General features: G+C 41.6%; 1 protein-coding gene across 5 annotated transcripts in view; it reads left to right on the forward strand.

Moving 5' to 3' along the window:
* Positions 1 to 21,336, forward strand: part of bt (projectin protein bent) — a 250,126-nt gene that overhangs the window by 141,541 nt on the left and 87,249 nt on the right. For all 5 annotated transcript variants that reach the window (XM_070525700.1, XM_070525701.1, XM_070525702.1 and 2 more), the window contains 16 exons: positions 934 to 1,070; positions 1,693 to 1,998; positions 3,100 to 3,402; positions 4,360 to 4,647; positions 5,620 to 5,919; positions 6,403 to 6,705; positions 8,031 to 8,312; positions 8,913 to 9,218; positions 9,486 to 9,788; positions 10,735 to 11,016; positions 11,572 to 11,877; positions 15,143 to 15,445; positions 15,866 to 16,150; positions 16,865 to 17,164; positions 18,910 to 19,212; positions 19,953 to 20,234. In XM_070525700.1, the coding sequence (XP_070381801.1) occupies positions 934 to 1,070; positions 1,693 to 1,998; positions 3,100 to 3,402; positions 4,360 to 4,647; positions 5,620 to 5,919; positions 6,403 to 6,705; positions 8,031 to 8,312; positions 8,913 to 9,218; positions 9,486 to 9,788; positions 10,735 to 11,016; positions 11,572 to 11,877; positions 15,143 to 15,445; positions 15,866 to 16,150; positions 16,865 to 17,164; positions 18,910 to 19,212; positions 19,953 to 20,234 (4,589 nt within the window). The remainder of the gene's footprint in view (positions 1 to 933; positions 1,071 to 1,692; positions 1,999 to 3,099; positions 3,403 to 4,359; positions 4,648 to 5,619; positions 5,920 to 6,402; positions 6,706 to 8,030; positions 8,313 to 8,912; positions 9,219 to 9,485; positions 9,789 to 10,734; positions 11,017 to 11,571; positions 11,878 to 15,142; positions 15,446 to 15,865; positions 16,151 to 16,864; positions 17,165 to 18,909; positions 19,213 to 19,952; positions 20,235 to 21,336) is intronic.

Consider the following 21,336-nt stretch of genomic DNA (forward strand, 5'->3'; position numbering starts at 1 on the left):
ATTCTGTGGAAATTTGGGCATGGAAAGTGAGCTGTTTTTTGGTTGCTAACTGGCGTCCAAAAGGCTTTCCGAAAAAATCACGCATCGCCTCATTGCATGTATCCCAAGTTGTAAGGTCGGATTCATGCATCTCAAACCGTTCCTTTGCCGTTCCTCGCAAGAAAAATATAGCATTAGCCAGCATAAATGTGGCATCTCACCTGTTTTGGTTGCTGACACGTTCGTACCACGCCAACCATTCTTTGACGTCGACATCATCAGTGCTGATGAAGGTTCCTGGGTCAAGTGAATAGGAGAGGACAACTTGCGGTGCGGTCTGAGTGAGCGAGGTAGCGTCGTTAGCCATGGCAGCAGAACAGACGTATTGTCTGCTGCGGCGATCCAGATCCAAGCTGTGGTGAATTTACCCCGCACCTCCACCAGATGTAACCGGGGAGAATATTTACAGTGATATATACAGGGATATATACAGGGATATATACAGGGGGAATGCGTAGCTCGAAACCAGAGGGCACAGCGATATCACTGATTGATGTCACCTCCACATAATCTTCCTTTTCTCCTCACAATGTCTTTCTATAACGGCACAAACTACTATGTAACAATATGGTCCCCAAAACTATGACTCTCAGATGCCTTTGAAGCAGTAGAAACATGGTGAAACTTGTGGTGAAAGTGGTCTGTTAAATTTGTTTTTTACTAAAATGTTATTTTAATGTACAAACTCCTGTTTATTTCCATGTCAGAAGATTTATGTGTGCTTTTCCTATAGGCATATAATTTATTTTTATAATATCATACATATACTTGCAGATGCATATTTTACTGCTCCAAAAGACATTCTGAAATCATTTGCTGCTGTCACATAAGTATGTGCTGTGTGCTGTTGACACAAAGCTGTGCTGATTTTATCTATATGACTTATGCCCCCAGAACAACCATTGAAGTCAAGGACACGTCAACAACTTTCACAACGAAAAATGCTGTGCGTGCTGACAGTGGCCGATACACGCTCAAGTTGACCAACAGCAGCGGAACAGTCTTCTCTGAGGCCGAAGTTGTTGTTCTAGGTGTGTTATGTTTTCCATCCAGTGATGCACTAGTTCAATTTGCAGCAAAGCCATGTTGCAAATCAACTACATAGCCTTGGTATTATGGACCAGCTGCACGTTTTGACAACTGTGCTCATTTTGCTCAAACCAAAGTGCTGCATTTATAAACACATGCTGTGTGATGCTATGCTGTTGTGCTGGGTTTGTGTATTCTTATTTTATTTGGTTGCTATTTAGGCACAGATTCCTAAAGTGTGAAACAGTTGGTGGCACAATTGTGATTGTACTTGCTGTTTTCATAGGTATATAGAAAGTGAAATTTCTTTCATGGTTAGCAGTGAGTGTCAAACAGAACAGGTTATTCCATCAGATATTCACAAAAATGGTCATGGATCTGGTTATTTGTTTTACAATGAACTGGAAACTTGAATGAAAAGGTAAGTTGATGCAGTTTTATAATTAAAATGAGAAAGAAAAGGTTGTCACCTGTAAGGGCCTGATCCTTTGCATTTAGTAGCATGTCTTGAGGTGCTTTCTACAGAAATTAACTGAAGCCTACAAAACTGATGCAGTAATAGACTTAGGTCTGCAATACATGCAAGAAGTCCAATGACAAACTGTCTGTTATGTGATGCTGCAGACAAGCCTGCCATGCCTGGAGGTCCGCTGAAACCAGAGAAAGTCCGTGCAGACCACGTTGAACTTTCGTGGAAACCACCTCCCGATACGGGTGGCCAGGACCTGAAGGGCTATGTCTTGGAAAAAATGGACACAGACACAGGGCGTTGGGTGCCAGCCGGAGAGGTGGGCCCCAAAGAGACTAAAGCTCGCATTGATGGCCTCCAAAAGGGCAAGAAGTACAAATTTCGTGTCAAAGCTGTCAACAAGGAAGGCGAATCTGAGCCCTTGGAGACGGGAGATGACATTGTGGCCAAGAACCCCTATGGTAAGAACTGTGTTTAATCTTGTGAGCTGTTTGCCTAGACAGTGTGAGCAGCTGGCAGTGTATTGGAAAAGAATCCAGGGGAACAAAAAATGAACTAGGTTTCTGTTGGAAGCAGGAGGTGGACATGGGAAGACAGACAGGGATGGTGTGCTACTTACAGCTAAAGTCTTATTTTCAAAAGTGGCATTTGTGCATGAGTTCTACAACACAAACAATTGAACTTGGTACAAGCATCGACAAACTTGACAAACTCTGGTACAAATATGTCACTTCTCAAAATAAAATTTCACTTGTAAGTAGTACACTGTTCATGTCTGTGTACCTGTGTCTGCATCACTTGCTATGATTTCAGTATCAGGCCAGACATTGCGAAAGTCTGTGCACCAGCAGCAGATTGTGGGCAAGTGTTCACTGTACATTCCGAAACAAGTAGCCATAAAAAATTGCATTTGTTTGTGTCCTGGACTTGTGCAAGAGCAGCTAAGGCATTTAAATGTTTGAGTTTTCTACGTGCCTTGCACACTGAAGTGCACAGTGCAGCCATAAAATTCTAGCTGCTCGCTTAGGTTGCTGCAAAAGTTGAAATTCAGTATTTTTGTGGCTCTCATGTCTCAAAAACTGAGCAGGTTCATTGCAAAAGGGTCAAATCCAGTGCTCTCGTTACCAGCACCTACTAGTTCTCGTGCACTGAATGAAGTTGGTTTTCAGCGTCAATGGCGATAAGATTAAAGCCTATTCTTAGTGCATGCGAGTGCTGCTGAACAGAGTGATAATGCAAGAACTAGCACACTGTTGCCGAGAGTTATGCCCTTTATACACATGTGACAATGCTATATTATGTCCTGTCTCATACTTCGTGCAATGTCACTCTGGGAGATGTGAAAAGCGCACCTCTGTGTGTGTGCATGGGGTGGAGGGTAACGGAGATAAGAAAAGTAGGTGTCAGGGTAATGTACAGGAAAAAAGTTAAGTAAATTTATTGAAGTATCAATACTCAAGAGTTTGGCAGCACTTGGTGTTCCTTCATGTGAAGTAGTATGATGCAGCAGTGCTCTTTGCCCCTTATGGTCTGCTGCTCATCCACAAAATTTGCCTTGATAGATGAACCTGGCAAGCCAAGCAAGCCAGAGATTGTGGACTATGACAACACAAAGGTGGACCTCAAGTGGGACAAACCGACTAACGATGGTGGGCGCCCCATCCTGCACTACATTGTGGAAAAGAAGGAGAAGCACAGCTCTGACTGGGTGGAAGCCCTCAAGACACCCGGTGACAAGTGCGAGGCCACCGTAAACGGCCTCAAGGAGAACTCGGTCATGCAGTTCCGGGTGCGAGCTGTCAACAAGGCCGGTGTGGGAGAGCCCAGCGAACCCACTGAGAACCACATTGTCAAGCACCGCAACTGTGAGTGGTCACCTTTAGTGTGTGTGTAAATGGAAATTCATGCTGTGCAGGTGTGCTGCTGGGTCGAACTGAAATGTGAGCATCCGTAATGTAGTAGAGTGAAACCTCATTGGGGGGTAACAAACTTGTATCCAACAAGAAAATAGCTTTATTATATTGGATATTCATTAAGAAGCATATATTTATTAGAGGCTGATCTCAGCAAGAAAGATTTCATGCATTTACTTATTGTATTCAGTAATTTTCTATATCGGTGTTTATTATATTGAGGTTTGACTGTAGAATTTTGTCACAGTAAACCACGTGGGAGCAAGCTAATGGTTTACTAGGTTGCAGGTGCTATTGTAAATGGAGCCACTTGAAACCTAACTTCGACTGACAAGACTGCTTTAGCAGTGAACAAAAGAAGGTTTATAATATAGTACTCTTATTGAATGGCATGATTATAGAAACATTAGGAGATTGGTTAACACAGGTCTATATTTTTTATTCATGTTACCATGCTAACAAACCAACAGAGCATGCTCATCATAAACTTAAGCTGTTGACAGCAGCTGGACAGAAAACATTTAGGAAGAATTCTGCCATAGGGCATCGTAGCTCATCTTTAGCTAACACCACGATCTTGGATCACTAACACCACGATTACTTTGAGCGGGTGCATTTCTAGAGTATGGTAACACTGCCTCATAATTAAGTGGTGAACTTGAACACTGAAGTATGCAATTTAAATGAGGCAATTAAAGTGGCATTTGCGTATCAAAAGCAAGTGAGCCATAGCAGAAAGGACATGCATGTTGTTTAACAGAAAGGCATTAAACATAAAAATCTAAGTTTTGATAAAAGCAAAAGTTTATTGGTCGTTTTTATGTCTGCCACGCACGGTTTGTTTACTGCATGCGTTTTGCACAAACAATCCCCAATGACCTTTTTCCTGTCCTCCTCTCTGTCGTTCAGTGAAACCTCGCATTGACCGCACCAACCTGAAGAATATTATCTTGAAGGTGGGAAAGTCTCACACCTTTGAGGTTGACATCATTGGTGAGCCACCACCTGAAGTGGTCTGGACGTTTGGTGAAGCTGTGCAAAAGCTCAGCCCTGATGAGAACACAACCATTGAGAACAAAGACTACCATTCTGACTTTGGTATAGTCAAAGCCCTTCGCAAGCAGTCTGGAAAGTACACCATCACTGCTACCAACAGGAATGGAAAGGACTCCGTTTCGATCGACATCACTATTCTTGGTGGGTGGTACATTCTATTTGTTGTGACTCCTTGAGTGAGTGAATGTTAATCAACATTCACTTTAACTTCATCATTATAAATAATGCTTTCTTTATTGAGTTTGGAATATACCAGTTGTGAGAAAAAGTGTGCTTTACGTCTTAAATAGCTAGCATACAGGATTGCAAGTGTTCTTGTGCCTTTGTATTGACACGTATACTTATCTTTATCGGGCGATCACGTTTGGCCGCCTTACAAATGTTATCGTGCAGCGCAGGACGCGCCTGCATGTAAAAGAAGTTTCTGGAAAGTTATCGATGCTTCTATCCGCTGTCTGTTGTCGCCGAACCTCGTGTTATCTGATTTCATCGCTTGACACGAATGGTGTAGAACTTTGTGGAAGGCACGCGGGTCCGAACGATTAATCTGGAACATTCGATGACTGCTGTATAAAAGCTGACGCGCTTGACCCGCTGAGCAGATTTACGACAATCGCCGACTGTGTTCGCCGCTATCGTTGTGCTTTAAGTGTAGCCTGTTTCGTGGGCACAGGTTCGCCCAATAAAAGCTAGTTTTGTCTTTCACAGTACTGCTACTGTGTTCTTTGACGTCACGACTACGTGACAGTATAAACACGACAGCTTAACACGACAGCTTAACAAAAATATCATTACACTCCACAACCAATAAAACCAGTCATGAAGCAAATCATGGCACTCACTGTAAACACAACCAGATGTGTTTTATGTGTTAAGTGGAAAATCCTAGGCCAATTACTGTAATTATTAAGTGGTCAGCCTTTCAAAGTGATCACTTTAAATTCACAGTATGTGAACTGCATTCGATGCACACAGCCTAAGCCATTGAACTATTTCATCACACTTTCTCTGCATCTTTTTATTCACCTACTTATGGGGACTGAAGGTATATAATTATATCTACCTAAGCCGACAATTTTTTCCTAAGCTGCAATTTTTTTTCTCTTATCAAAGGCAAACCAGCCAAACCCGAAGGACCACTGGAGGTCAAGGATGTCCACAAGGAGGGGTGCAAGCTCAAGTGGAACAAGCCAAAGGATGACGGTGGCTGTCCACTGCACCATTATGAAGTTGAAAAATTGGACAAGGAGACTGGTCGCTGGACCCGTGTTGGCAAGACAGACAAGCCGGAGATTGAGGTCACTGGCCTGACCCCCAACAAGGAGTACCTGTTCAGGGTCACTGCTGTCAATGATGAGGGTGAATCCGAACCACTGGAAACCCTCCAGGGAACAGTTGCCAAGAACCCATATGGTAAGCACTGGCCTCATAATGCAGTCATCATAAAAACCTTCTTTCCTCATTGTCTGTTCCAACATTACTGTTCGGATAATAGATGCCATACTCTTTGAATTGTCTAAGTTTCGGCATATCTTTCAGTCATCCTGTAGAGGGAACATGATTAGTAGATTAACAAGTGCATTGGCATTATTTTCAGCCGGTGGGAAGCATGTGGGATGTTGTCATTTGCTTCAGGAGATCAATTTGGGTTGCTGGGAATGCATGCTTCTTCATTTTATTTGATGCATTTTTTATCATGTTTGTAATTGGTCTTTCTACTCTCAATGCATTACATTAGGTTTCGTAACAATAATGAATGTAGTAGTCATTGAGCTGTGTGATTCTCACTAGCAATACCTCCAGTGTAATTGGCCTATCAGAAGTGCATTCTATAAAGTGACATACAAGGCACAAGATGTAATCTGAATGCAACTGTCAACAATGTCTGCCACCCAGATGAGCCAACCAAGCCAGGAACACCCGAGCTGGTTGACTGGGACAACACCAGCGTGGACCTTAAGTGGGAGCCACCAAAGAGTGATGGTGGTGCCCCGATTGAGAAGTATGTTATAGAGAAGAAGGATCGCTTCGGCATTGACTGGGAGAAGGCTGCCGAAGTGCCTGGCTCCAAGACAGAGGCTAAAGTGGCTGGCCTCAAAGAAAATACTGAGTTACAGTTCAGGGTGGTGGCTGTCAACAAGGCAGGTCCCAGCGAACCCAGCGAGCCAACACAGATGCACACTGTCAAACACAGAAAATGTAAGTGTCACTATTCTGATTCAACTTGGTGGACCCATTGCTTACTAGCCTGCTACTGTGAGCCCATTAGGTTGGCTTATAAAAAAATTTCTAAGCAAGAGTACAACTACTACTTAAATTACAGCCTCTTGTAGTTTGCTGAGGTATATTTCTGTCATTAAGAACTTCGCACCAAAAATAGGCCCAACAGAGAGAAATTAACATGACAAGCCACCATAGAATGAACGTGAGGACATCAAACAGACAGCATTCGTCATGTTATATTCCTTCTTCTTGTGTCTTCTCTGTTTTGCAGTGAACTTCTTTAACTACCAGCTGAAACTGTGACAGTTTCTTGAGATTTAAAGGTGCCATAAGCTGTCAAAGTTTATCAAGCACTAGCTGTTTTGCTTGTGGTATTAATATAGGTATTTTTACATACTCTGTGAAGAGCAGCACAAGGTGAACAGTCTCATACTTTCAGTATAATCTCAGCAATGGTCATCACACTGAAGACTATTGCTAATCAAGATTCTAAGAGAAGAATGTCTACCTTGTTTATATGGTGAGAGATATGTAAGGTGTCAGTTCAGCCATCTATCAAAGCTGCAAACTCTGACCCTAGTGTTCAGTATCTCAGCTCTGTTTCATGTGGCAGGAACGTGCATTAACATGTGTACTTAAGTGATAAAAAAACCCATATGGGCCAGGCTGATGCAGTCACCTGCTGTTTTTAAGCAGCAGTTATGTAAATGTCATGTCCATTATGGTGGCACAGGCCTTGAATTGCAAATATATCAGTTTAATCAATGTTCTGTTTGTGTTATGTTGTATTAGTTGTAAGGAGCAGCCAAGGAGCAGTTAATGTATAGGACAACATAAAATTTATTTCAGTGTATTCCTTCGTTTTCCTAACTGCTTGCCAATTAATGATTCACATTCACCTTCAACAGTACATTTTGTTCTAAACTCTTTATACGTAGCTAGATGTATGTGTAAGGATGACAAGAGGCATTTACTATTTAGCCACAAGTATATGTAATCTACACGTTCAGAAATTCTATATAAATAAGACGGTGCACGTACTTCTTTTTTCTCAATTTATGCAGCTACTATGTACTTATGTGTTTCTCTTGTTTAGCTGATATACTCGGTTTATTGGAGAATCTGCAATGATTTAATCTGTAATACAACTTTTTCCATCATTTATTGGTTGTCTGTTACAGTAGACTTTCTTGAGGTCTTCCTTGAGCATTTAAGCATTTTCTTATCTTGAAAGATGTGAGATGTGTTTTAACTTGGTTGCTTACTCTGCTTTCTGCCAATATTTTTTTTCTCGTCATCAGTGAAACCATACATTGACCGCACAAACCTTGACGTCACAATGGTCAAGAAGGGCAAGCAAATCCGTCTTGATGTCAACATTCGTGGTGAACCACCACCGAAGGTCACCTGGAAGCTGGTGGAAAAGATAGTTGAGACTAAAGATAATGTGGAGGTCATAAATGTTGATTACAACACCAAACTGAACATCAATGATGCTCAACGCAAGGACTCTGGCCTCTACAAGATCATTGCTGAAAATGAGCACGGAAAAGATGAAGCACAAGTTGAAATTATCGTTCTTGGTGAGTATATGGGATTAACTGTCACTGCACCTGAATTATTCAGTACTTTATGCTTAATTTCAACTTGGAAGTAGTCCTATGCTACCACACAGCATAATTTGTATGGCATATTAAGTTTGGATGGCGCGACAATATACAGGTGTTAGGATGAAACAAGACATTCTAGGCTTGGTAAAAGCTCCTTACTATGAGTAGGAAAAACAAAGGCTTATGACAAAAATGTTGAATGCATGCTGGCCAAGCTTACATACAGGCAGGGTCAAAAGCTTAAACTAGACTGACATTAAACTTTTTTGTGGAACCTGCATCCCATAAACTTTTGACCTTGCCCGCATATTATGCCTTGGGCTAGTAAAAGAAGGCAGACACAGCTCACGAGCGTTCCTTGTTGGTGTTGCTTCTAGATGTTCTGAATAGAGATGAATTTTATTATAATTTCTTTGGCATGAATTTCAGTATAACATGCATCCTGTAGATGGTAGTGTACTACATTGTTTTTCAATAACAATTTCTTTCTTTCTCTGAGTTGTGTACCTTACTTGGTAGTCTTCACTTGGTTAACCTTTTCTTGACCTCTTTTTGTGATCACTCTTTTCATAGCTGCACCTTCAAGACCAGGAGGTCCACTCAAGGTGTCTGACGTGCACGACAAAGGCTGTAAACTAAAGTGGAACAAGCCAGAAGACGACGGTGGCAAGCCACTTCAAGCATATGTCGTGGAAAAAATGGACACGCAGACAGGCAGCTGGGTGCCCGTGGCACGAGTGGACCCTGACAAGACCGAGTGTCCTGTGACCGGGCTCATACCTGGAAAGCAGTACCAGTTCCGTGTGAAGGCGGTCAATGCCGAAGGAGAATCGGAGCCCTTAGTCACTGATGGACCAACACTTGCTAAGAACCCATACGGTAAGTGCACACCAGTTCTTAATGGCCTTGTTAATAGAGTTTTCTGTGAAGCAGTTTCACCATCAGAATAAGTTGATTAGCCAATTAAGTTTCAAACTCATTGATTTGCTATGCTCTAAAGGTGCTGTAAATATATGTAGGGGCAGATTATTCACACGAAACTGCAGAATGTCAACACTATGGATACCTCACCAACCAGAATTGCCAAAGTTTCTCATGCATGAGCCTGTTACTGACACATGTTGCTGTGTTGCTGCTTTGGTACAGACGAACCAGGCAAGCCAGGAAAACCTGAGATTGTGGACTGGGACGAGAAGCATGTCGACCTCAAGTGGGATGCACCCAAGGATGATGGAGGTGCGCCCATCACTGGGTATGTGGTCGAGAAGAAGGACAGGGTTGGCGGCCACTGGGAGCCCTGCTTGGAGACGAACAGTTCCAAGCCCGAGGCCAAGGTGGAAGGCCTGGTGAAGGGACAGCAGTACCAGTTCCGCGTGCGGGCAGTCAACAAGGCTGGCCCAGGCGAGCATAGCGAGCCAACAGGAACACACCTCTGCAAGGAGCGATTCTGTAAGCTCAATTCTCACTTTGCCCTTAATTTTTCTATTTTTGCATTTACTCTGCAGAAACAGTCAAAGATTTCTGTATGATGTAAGGCAGAAACGTTTCCCATGCTCTGGAGTGTTGCTCTTGTTGGGTGGCCTGTTTTGAGGTGAAAGTTGTGCGCCTTATGTTGGATGTGAGCAGGGGCCAACTGGCTCCACGTAGTGTCGCTAGTCAGCTGGTCTGCTATACTTAGTTCAGCCGGTCAGCTTCCTAGTGCACATGCTCTTGCTTGCAAATCGTTTGGTGTGTAGTTGTGCTTATTTTAAAATGTCTAGCTCACAATGCGAAATAGTCACACATACGCACTCTCAGCACCTGTTGATCGCAAAACCAAAATGTTTAAATCAATTTTAGCAGCATTTTTGAATCTCGCAGTTTGCATGTACCATGATGGCTGACATTAAGGAAGAGGTACGTAATCGATTTCCTATGGCTAAGCAATCTCAACAGTTATTATTTAGTACAGGTGAAACATTATCACAAATATCCTACATTGTGTTTTATGCTCCTCATGCATAAAGGCAATAGAAACCGTATGCATGGAGTAACTGATTGATGACATCAATGTGGATTGCACATTTATTAATGTGTCCTCATGCTGTTGCTTTCATAGGTACTGACCCAGATATAGTAGAATTTCTAGGTGTAGCAGTTCACAGAAGTGAGTGATTTGTTTGTGTGTGTCATCTTGAAAGACTTATTAATAATGTTAGGAAGTCCTCATCTAAGCCAGTGGTAATTCTGCTCTACAGAGAGACATGACATTTTGTTGGGCTTACTTAGCAAGATCTGTGATGCCTTTTACAACTTAAACTAGGTTATCAATGTTAAATTTTAGCAAATTTTCTCACACATTTGGGCAGTCACATGGCTTAAAACAAGTTTTGACAAAGTTGCGTCTTGCTTGCAGTGGCACCAAAGATTGTGCGGGACAACCTCCAGAACATCACTGTCCGTGCTGGACACGTTGCCAAGGTTAATGTGGAAGTTATAGGCGAACCTCCACCAAAAACAACATGGCTTTTCAATGGAAAAGAACTGGAGAAGGGTGATGTCATTAAGATTGAAGATGAGGATTATAAGACATTCCTGTGTATAGGCAAGGTGGCCCGCAAGCACTCTGGCAAGTACACCATCAAAGCGGAGAACTCTTCAGGAAAAGACGAAGAGACCATAGAGATCCTCGTCCTCGGTAAGCAACATCCAACCTTCTAGCTGCACAGGCTAGCATGGTATTCATCAATTGTCAGCCATTCATGGTGGTTATATATCTGGCACAAACAGAAATGGCATTCTGAAACATAACTTATAGTATTGACACTACTATGGCTAACCTCATTCTCACTGCTAAAGCAAGAGAACCATAAGCTGTAGCTTGCTGGGTGTTATGAAACATGTTTAAAACACTGTGTGTATTGAAAAAGTTGTAAAAGACAACATCTATGATAAGTTATTGTTTGTTGTTTTAACGAGCAGCCAAAGTAATAGTGCACCTTGGTTTGTGGAGTTACTGTAGAGTAACTTTTTGTCAGTAATGCTCGGAAATATCAGTGTACATGGTGAGGAACTAGTACATCGACTTAAGCTTAATTGACGTGTACAGTAAGGTTAATAGTACCTTTCTTTTGCCTTCCAGTCAGTTAGCACTTCAGTTATATGGCTTCTCTTGGCCAAGTAGTTAATGGATGGAAACTGCTAGCTGCAGTATCTAAGCAGATTTTGCAGCGGTGCCCCATGCTATTCACAGACAAGCCTTCCAAACCCGAGGGACCACTGGAGGTTACAGATGTGGACGCTAAGGGATGCAAGCTGTCATGGAACAAACCTAAAGATGACGGTGGCACTCCAATCGAGGGGTACCAGCTGGAGAAGATGGATACCGCAACTGGCCGGTGGGTGCCCTGTGGAAAAGCTGACAAGGATGCCACTGAAATGAAGGTGACTGGACTAGAACCAGGCAAGAAGTACCAGTTCCGTGTTAAAGCCATCAACAATGAGGGTGAATCAGAGCCACTCGAGACAGAGCGGTCAACCCTTGCCAAGAACCCATACGGTGAGCACTGCATCACTTGACTTTATGGTTCTTCAGAAAGTCTTTGTTCCTTTGACTTATCTGCACCAAGCTTCTGTGTAAGTGTCATCATCAAAGGGGGATTCGGGTGCATAAACACTAGTGCTTCCGCGGGCTGGTGTTATGTTTACAGCTTTCGCAAAGTTTCAAAGCTACGCCATGCTTTACTAGAGCTGCTGCCTGGTTTAAGCACTGCCATTGCTATGAAACCTTCAGCACTTCATAATGTAGTGGTCTGAAAACGAGTCGGAGTTTGGCTGTTCCGGCAAGGCAGTGCTCAGCTTGTTTTATTCCGTGAATGTTGCAGCTTGGTGGTGTCCTCAGGTAGTACGGTAGTACTATTGCTGTTGTTAGTGGTGCCACTGCATTGCAACCTATCAAACCTCACTGCTACACATAATCTGCTTATTGACGGAGTCTTGAGTGTTGGAGTGCCAGAAGTTTTACGAGAACCATGCTGCAGGGCTTGGCAACAGCTCTTGTCACTCGCACAATTTGTCCTGTACTTTATGGTATTAAGCTTTGTGCAAATAAGTTTTGATCGCAGCTACTCTGGGCACACATTTGGGAACTGCCTTTTGTAGTGCTTACAGCTAAACAGATTGATTTTAAACAGCCTAATGGGAAGCAACCTTTTTGCTTTCTTGCATATTTCTCCAAAAACAAGAACTTTGTGATTATTCGCCTGTGTACTTCCATTTTACTAGAAGTGCAGTACTGCAAACATTAAGCAAATTAAGGGGCATCTCAAGATCTGTGAGTCACTCTTGGCAGCTTGCATTGCTCTTTATGAAAATTTTTCATTTGTTTGTATGCAGATGCGTATGTGAACCACTCAATCGCTTGGCATGATTCAGATAATGCTTCTATGTTTTTATTGTTATAGCAAGCTTTGTTTTGTTAATTTTTTTGGATAAGGACACATGAATAATGTTTTATTTTAGGAGTGACCATATCTTATGTGTGTGCAGCTCTAACTTCAATGCTGAAGAAGAAACACATAATATCACCCATGACTTATCAGCTATTTCTTGTTCATTATTTAGAGGTTTACAGTAACAGGTACTTTGTGCAACACAAATCAGAACTGTAACCAGATGATGTGGAGCATCTGTGCACCATAACAGCAGTCGTCACAGCTCTCTCTCAAATATGCACACTATTGCTATAAACAAGAAAAGCCTTACAGCTTAACCGCAGGCAACATCAAATGACATAACGTGTACATAAAATGTACGTAACACTTTCAAAATAGGGCATTGACTCGAACGATGGAAAGTCTACAGCATCAGATCTCTAAGGGCTGTGGTTGTACACATCTGCAACATGCTCTTTATACACACTTGGTGTCGTCTCACAGTGTTAACTACAAATGTGGTGGTACAATCATTGGACCAACAGACCTTACAGGTATGAGGCAAGTCAACTTTGGTAGTCATCATGAAGTCAGCTTTTTACATACATTACCTTTCATCATTTCTTAGCTTTCTTCAGCAGACGTAGTGAAAGTGTGCTATTTAACAACTAATGGGTAACTCACGCAGTGAAGTCATTTCATTTCAATGTAAATTCCATACACCATGCAATAAAAAAAGAATATGAAGAAATCAAGATGCCAAGACCGAAAGGTTGTCCTGAGGCTGGCACAGCACCATCAAACATTAAACTAGTCAATATAACCCATGTCACCATGTCAGTGCTCATGAACATGCTATACCCTTCATAAAACCTTCTTTCACTCATACTCTGAGAACTTAGTTATGTGATATTTGGGGGATATCAAAAAGAACTTTGAGGGCAAAAATATGCAAATATGCAAATGCAAACAAATTGATAGCAACAGCAAAATTTTTATGACAAACATCAGCTCAGTTTCAGTGCGATCGATCTTGAATTTATTTATTTATTTATTTATTTATTTATTTATTTATTTATTTATTTATTTATTACATACTGCCAGTCCCAGTGGTGAACTATTGCAGGGCAAAAGAAAACAAGAAAGAAAAACATTTTCAGATAAAGAAAGTATCAATACGCAGTTACAGATTTTATAGAATATGAGGGAGCAAGAATCTTATGGTAAAAACGTTATGCACAGACGTGCAGCACATAATGATCACATTCTGTAAAGTACCAAGAATTACACTAGAACATAAGAAAAGTACGCAAGAGTTTAACTGTCGGTGGTACGTAAGTGATCTTAAAGTAGCGTTAAAAATTTATGCGTCATTACAACTAGTTATGCATTTGGGTAATCTATTTTATTCTTTAATTACCTGCAGGAAGAAAGAATATTTGAAGCAGTTTGTGTTGAAACTGTATTCTTGGAAGGTTATAATGTTTGTGGTGTGATTGTCTAGTTTCAGAATTGGATACAAACCTTGAGCTGTCGATTTTAAGCTGTTTATGAAGAATATGGAACAGCATTTTTGGCGTGTGAATTTAGCGTGGTTACATAATGTTGAAAGTCCAGGTCTTTCAAATAATTATGAGGGTGAATCGAATAAACCATATTTGTTGCGGATAAACCTCATAGCTTTCGTTTGCACACCTTCCAGGTTTTCAACTAAATTATTTGTGGCCGGGACCCTTTGCATATTCTAGTATAGGTCGAATAAAGGTATTGTAGGCTAAGAGCTTTGTTGGTGGTGGTGGTGCAGATTGGAGTCGCCTTTTAAGGAAGAATAATCTCTTTAAGGCGGACGGCGTAACATAGTTAACGTGTGCCTCCCATCTAAAGTCATTTGAAATCACTAATCCAAGGTACTTGTGCTGCTTGGCTGCAGTTAGTTGCATGTCACCGGTGGTGTAGGAAAAATTTGATATGTTATTATACATTCTGTAGAAGTTATATCTCATCAGCCATATGTCACACTTGTGACTATCATAAGTCATGTAGCCATTACAGGGAGATGAATTAGTAGGCATGTGCTGCCGTTGTACAATTTGTTCAGTCTGACCCGTCATATCACACAGCGTTTATTGGATTTTTTTTACATGAACAAGCATTATTTTCAATTTGTGCAAGGCTGCATCTAATTTCAGATAGCTCAGGAACTTTGTCTTCATGAACACTCAAGTATATTGTGAGTGAGATGCAACACAGCTAATATCCATTTCATAAAACTTGAGAATGGAGAAAGGTTGGCTTCACACAACTGTTACAGCAGAAGTAAAATGTGGGCAGCCGTACATGGAAAGGGCCTCAGAAACTCATTTAGCACGTTGTATGCATGCAACATGGCAGATGAACCCGGGGCACCAGGTATGCCAGTCATCACTGATTATGACAAAGACTTCGTGGTGCTCAAGTGGGATGAGCCAATCAAGGATGGGGGTGCGCCCATCACGGGCTACATCATTGAGAAGAAAGACAAGTACAGCCATGACTGGACACCCGCTGCTGAGGTGGTTGGCAACAAGACTGAGGGCAAGGTTGACAAGCTTCAGGAAGGCGACAAGTACGAGTTTCGTGTACGAGCTGTTAACAAGGCTGGTCCGGGTGAGCCAAGTGAGGCTACTGCACCTCACCTCATGAAACACAAGCACCGTAAGTATGACCCCTGTCTTCAGTCTTTCTGCTTCTAGCTCTTTCTAAAGCTCTCGATGGATAACTGTGAAACTGAGTGGTATCTCATATTGCGTGCATCAAAAAACCATTGTGACATTTCTATAGACTACCATGTGGACTTACGACTGCTTAAGTAGAGCATCACCAATGAAACTATCATTCTATAGTGTAACTAGCACTGTTTTGATGCTTTACTCAGCTGAGTAACAAACTATATTCAGCATTAAAGGTTTAGTTTGACTAAACCTTAGTGGCATATTTATTTTAATCTTTTAAAGGGCTAATTCAGAAAATATTTGGATAAAATCTATTGAGGTTTTCGTACCTTTTGTTGAGGTTTTTTTGTTCGGATAGAAACGTGAAGAAATACTGTTTCATGCAGTAACCTTTCTTCTACAGTGAAACCACGCATTGATCGAACCAACCTGCGCAACCTGACGATAAAGGTTGGCCAGGCGGTGAGCTTTGATGTGGACATCATCGGTGAGCCACCGCCAAAGGTCACGTGGGAGCACGTGGGCAAGGGTGAGGTCAAGTCTGACGAGGTTTATCAGGTCGACAATGTGGACTACAACACCAAGTTCAACATTCTGAGGGCCACCCGCAAGGAGACAGGGGTCTACAAAGTCAAAGCTACTAACGACTCTGGAACAGACGAGGCAGAAGTGGAAATCAATGTTCTAGGTGGGTGAAATATCTAAGGCCATATTTAATGCAGATCACCTTCAGAGGTATTACTTTGGCGAGCGCTGATTGGGCTAAAATTAGTAGAAGCAATTGTGATAAAGAAAACCTTTGGGAAGACAAACTTTCAATTAGCATCATATTAATAATGTAATGTGGTTGTTGAATGCATTTACAGGATAATCAGTAGAAGAATTGTGATGTCACCAATTGCCTATATATTTATATTGGGGCATGTCACCACGTTCTGCAATAATTGAAAAGTATATATAAATGTTGTCAGTGAAAAGTACAGCCCTTGTTAGGCCAGTCTGAGCCGCAGTTATGATACAATGATACAATTTCTGTTTTTGTTAAGAAATTTGAAACAAATAGCTGTCCCCTGAAAATGATGTGATATGAGTTTGCCGAAATGCTCATGTATTCTCACATAAAGTGCACACACATTACATTTCTTCATGGTCATGTTTACCTGAAATGTACAATAATTCTCATGTTCTGCAATTCAAACATGACACCCTTATACTGTACACACTAAATCTTAATGAGGTGACTGCAACAACATGGTTTCAGTAGATTCGTTAAAGTACATTGTCAGTTCTTGTATATCATTATTCCAGCTTTGATTGAGTGAAAGATTGAGTAGCTTGAAATCAATAAGATGTGATATGAGAGTAGTTTTAGCTTCATTCTTTTCTTTCGAATTTCCTGCAGGCAAGCCAGGCAAGCCGAATGGGCCCTTGGAGGTGTCCGATGTCCGAAAGGATGGTTGCTCACTAAGCTGGAAGAAGCCAGACGATGATGGAGGCTGTCCAATTGAGTGCTATGAGGTGGAGAAGATGGATGAGGAAACTGGCCGCTGGGTGCCAGCTGGCAAATCAACAGAACCCAAGCTGGAGGTCAAGAACTTGGTTCCAGGCAAGAAGTACAAGTTCAGAGTGCGTGCTGTGAACAAGGAAGGTGACTCTGAGGAGCTTGAGACGGAAACAAGCACGCTTGCCAAGAATCCCTTTGGTAAGTGACCAAAGTGAACTGCTTGCAACTGCATCTGTCCAGTAAAAGCAATACAGTTGTCAAGACTATTTTCAAGTCAGAAACATAAAACACAGTTTATTTATTTATTTATTTATATATTTATATATTTATTTATTTATTTATTTATTTATTTATTTATTTATTTATTTATTTATTTATTTATTTACCTTCATAGCCCAAAGGCGTTACGGAAGGTAGTAGGGAAAAAAATACATGATTGTTGTGATTGTTGGTGGCTAGTAATACAATAATAATTGTACATGAGCAATGTGCCATTCAGTTGTGATGTTAGCCACAGTTGTACTAAGTTTGACAGTTCACTTCTCTTGGAAGCAATGCAAAAAAGAAAGAAAGAAAAATAAAAAGCAAAGAAAAGCTGCAAAGAATAAAGCTAAACTAAATCTGTGTTGTTTCTTTTCTTTTTCTTTCTTTCTTTTTCGTGTCTTTTACTTCATATTCAAGAAAAACGAATATTAACTAAATATCTGGGCTATTTCACCCTCTTACTAAGTATGCCAGCATACTACAGCTATAGTTTCCACCTATCCCCCATAAATTATCCTAGCCTCAAAATAACTTCTTCTTGGGCTGGTTGGGTGATAGGTAATGAAGCCATCATAGCTCAAATAAAACAGGCACAAGAAACACACGACAGGACACCATGAGCACTACCCATCTGTGTCTGTTTATGTGAGCTACGATAGCTTCCTTAAGGATCCTAGCCTTTATAATGCTAAAAATAGTCATGTGCAACATTTTCATTTTGAAAGGATCTTTACTGTGCTTAGTCATGTCATTTTGTAAAGTGCTCTTTGGATTCTTATTCTTTTGCTCAAATCTGTCATTTGACTTTTGTTTTGGTGCCAATTGTGTGACAGTTGCAGCGCAGGTAGAAACTTAACATTAGTTCCAAATGAGATGCAATGAACAAGAAAACACAGTATGATAAAATAATGTAATGACCCTGTAAAAACCATGATTTCGTTTGTGAGTTCATGATTTGCATAACTCTTCTTTGAATTATGGTCAGTGTGTGCCAGATCCATTAAGTGTATGCAAGTGAACCACAGCAAGACCTGCTGTCTCTCTCTGAAGTGGGATAATGTGGCTCCTGCTTATCATGTTTCTTCCACTTGACACCTTCTACCTTAATTTGATTAAAAGCTGAAACTTACTGGAACACAAACCTGGGTTTGTGCAGATGAGTCACTTGAATGCAAGAGATATCAAGAGATGAGGAAGAAACATCAAGTGCTTATCTGTATAGACCTCACCTTCTGCAGGTGCTCTTGTTACAGACGCTGTAATAAGTGGACGTAGCAATAATTGACTAAACTTTGCGACAGAAGTATGTTAGCAAAAAATATGTCTTACAAATATGTTTGCTACAGGTGCTATATAGGTGGGTATAATCCACAATGGTTGAACAAGCGATGTCTATAGAGCCAATGTTTTGAGAAAAGGACTTGTCTACATCAGGGTAACTTGTCTGTTGTTGCTTTGACAATGACACGTACGCTTGTCAAAATGGTGCCTCCAGAATCATCTCTTCCTCAATCACAGTTGATCATTCTAAGTCTCTATTTCTGTGAACCTCTGTCTAATAAGTGGGTATAGAATTACTTTCATCCACTGCCTTTTTATCTGCCATTTACTCAACTGGCACATATCAAGGGAAAACCAGTGCATACATTGACACCATGACTGGTTGTGCACCTGTGCAGATGAACCTGGCAAACCAGGCCGTCCTGAGCCAACTGACTGGGACAGTGACCATGTGGATCTCAAGTGGTCGCCGCCAGAGAGCGATGGAGGCACTCCCATCACAGCATATGCAGTCGAGAAACGCAAGAAGGGCACGCACAAGTGGCAGAAGGCCAAGGAGGTGCCTGGTACCAGCAATGAGGCCACTGTAAGCAACCTGGAAGAAGGGGAGGAGTATGAGTTCCGTGTGATTGCCATCAACAAGGAAGGACCCAGTGAGCCTAGTGACACTTCTCGATCTGTGGTGGCCAAGCCCAGGAAGCGTGAGTTCTTCACTTTGCAAGCACTAAGCAGAGATTGTTGAGGAGGTATTGGGGGGCTAGTTGGGTCTGGCCATTGTTGTTGCATAATGGCAACACACCTCTAGGCACATGTATGAACATGTACACTTGTGTTTGTCAATTCATGTCCTTGTACATCTGCCTAGCAGTGCACTGACTCTGCGACTGCAAAAACAGAAGTCATTTATGCGGTTTTCACTATAGATACCTGCTGCTTTTTATAGCACAAACATATCGTTCACATGTGTGAAATTTTTCTTATTATCAAGCTGAAATCAGAGTGACTTGGAAAATATTTCTGTCATATTTAAGTTCCTTTGCCTCACTTTATCAGTATGTGTGACAAATATGAGGTGTAACATGGGGGTCTGGTGTTCTGGTCTTGAGACTTTTACCCATTGAAGGATGCAGTCATATTCACCAAATTGCAAACAAGCAAGGAAAACTTAATATAATCTACTTTCTTGTTAGCATATAGTTGATGCCCTTTTAAGGAGACAGTGCTATATTTATTTCCTTGCTGTTTATATTACCGCAATTGCTCCACTTTGTTAGTGTCATGCACCATGCATATTCATAAGCACATCTGCATGTCCGTTTACATTATTACGAGAAAGAATATCTACAGATACATATTAGTTGCACAAGCTGCTATGTAACAGTATGTATTTCATATTCGTTGTGTTACTATGTTAATTCTTTTCTTCTTCAACCTTATGCAGTGGCACCCAAGATTGACCGCACCAACCTTAAGGACACAACCATTAAGAGTGGCCAGGCACTGAAACTTGATGTGGATGTCAAGGGCGAACCATGCCCGAGCATTGAGTGGTCCTGCAATGGGCAGCCTCTCAAAGCGAACGACAAAATCAAAATTGACATTGAAGACTACCACACCCTGTTCATCCTGACGGGAGCCAAGCGTGCCCACACTGGAACCTACACGATCACAGCCAAGAACATGCATGGCACTGATGAGGCATCCATTCAGCTCAAAGTGCTCAGTGAGTATGCCCGCTGCACATCGGCTATATTAAGCAATGAAAATACATACATAATTCGTCACTTACATGTTTTTTATGCAATCAACCTTGAGCAATAGAAGGTAAAACAAAACTATCTTATTATTTGTCAAGCACAGTGAGACTGCAGTTAGAAACTGTTGCACCTCTCCAGTATACAGTCGACATCCGTCAATTCGATCTTGAGGGGACCTGCAAAACTGATGGAATTATCCGGTGGGTCTAATTAAACAAAAGGAAGCAAAACGGTGAAGCATGCCATTAATTCAATCGGCAATATTTGTTTTTAAAGTTAGCTTCGTCGCAGTACACGCGCGTAACGCTGTGAAGCATGCTAAGCTGGAAAATGTGCCACTCTTACAGGACACAGCAGGTGTTCCTTAATTTACACATGCACATGCACCGTCTCCGATCACAGTACAAGCACCGATATGCCTAAGTTTACTGGCAGACCTTCAGAATTTTAGATAGATCCCCATTCTTTTGTTGGCTTTAAATGTCCCCTTGACTTTCGGAGTTTTCTCATTTCAATCTTACCGCTTTCCCTTTCGCTGGCTTTCATAAAACACGGATGTGTTTTCTATGCTTCTTGGTACGTGGCTTAAGAAACATGTACTAGGCTCCGTAAACGGCCTCATATACGGGACACACATGGCGGGTGAAATGAGGGCTCAAATCGCCACAGCAACGTGAGAAGCAGCTCTGAATGGCTGCCAGTATGCTTATTAGGCATCTCGGTGCTCGTACTGTGACTGGAGGCAGTGCATGAGCACCTGGATAATTAAGAAACGTGTAATTTGTCCCGTGACAGTGGCCCCTTCCCAGTCTTGGAATGCTTCACTGCAGTATTAACATCCCTGCCTTCTCTCTTTATTTCCTCCTCCTCCTCCTTCACCGCAATTAATGGCGTGTTTTGCCGCATAACATGGCTGTATTGCGGCGAAGCTAAATAATCAAGTTTGATTTATTTGGTGAAGGCCAATTTTGAGATCAAAATAATGGAAGTCCTGACACATAAAAATGTGTGGGCACCGGTCAGGGCTGTTGGTTGCAATCGAATTAGCCGAAACATTTAATTAACAAG

Source organism: Dermacentor albipictus, chromosome 9 (assembly GCF_038994185.2).
Source record: "Dermacentor albipictus isolate Rhodes 1998 colony chromosome 9, USDA_Dalb.pri_finalv2, whole genome shotgun sequence".
NCBI lineage: Eukaryota > Metazoa > Arthropoda > Arachnida > Ixodida > Ixodidae > Dermacentor > Dermacentor albipictus.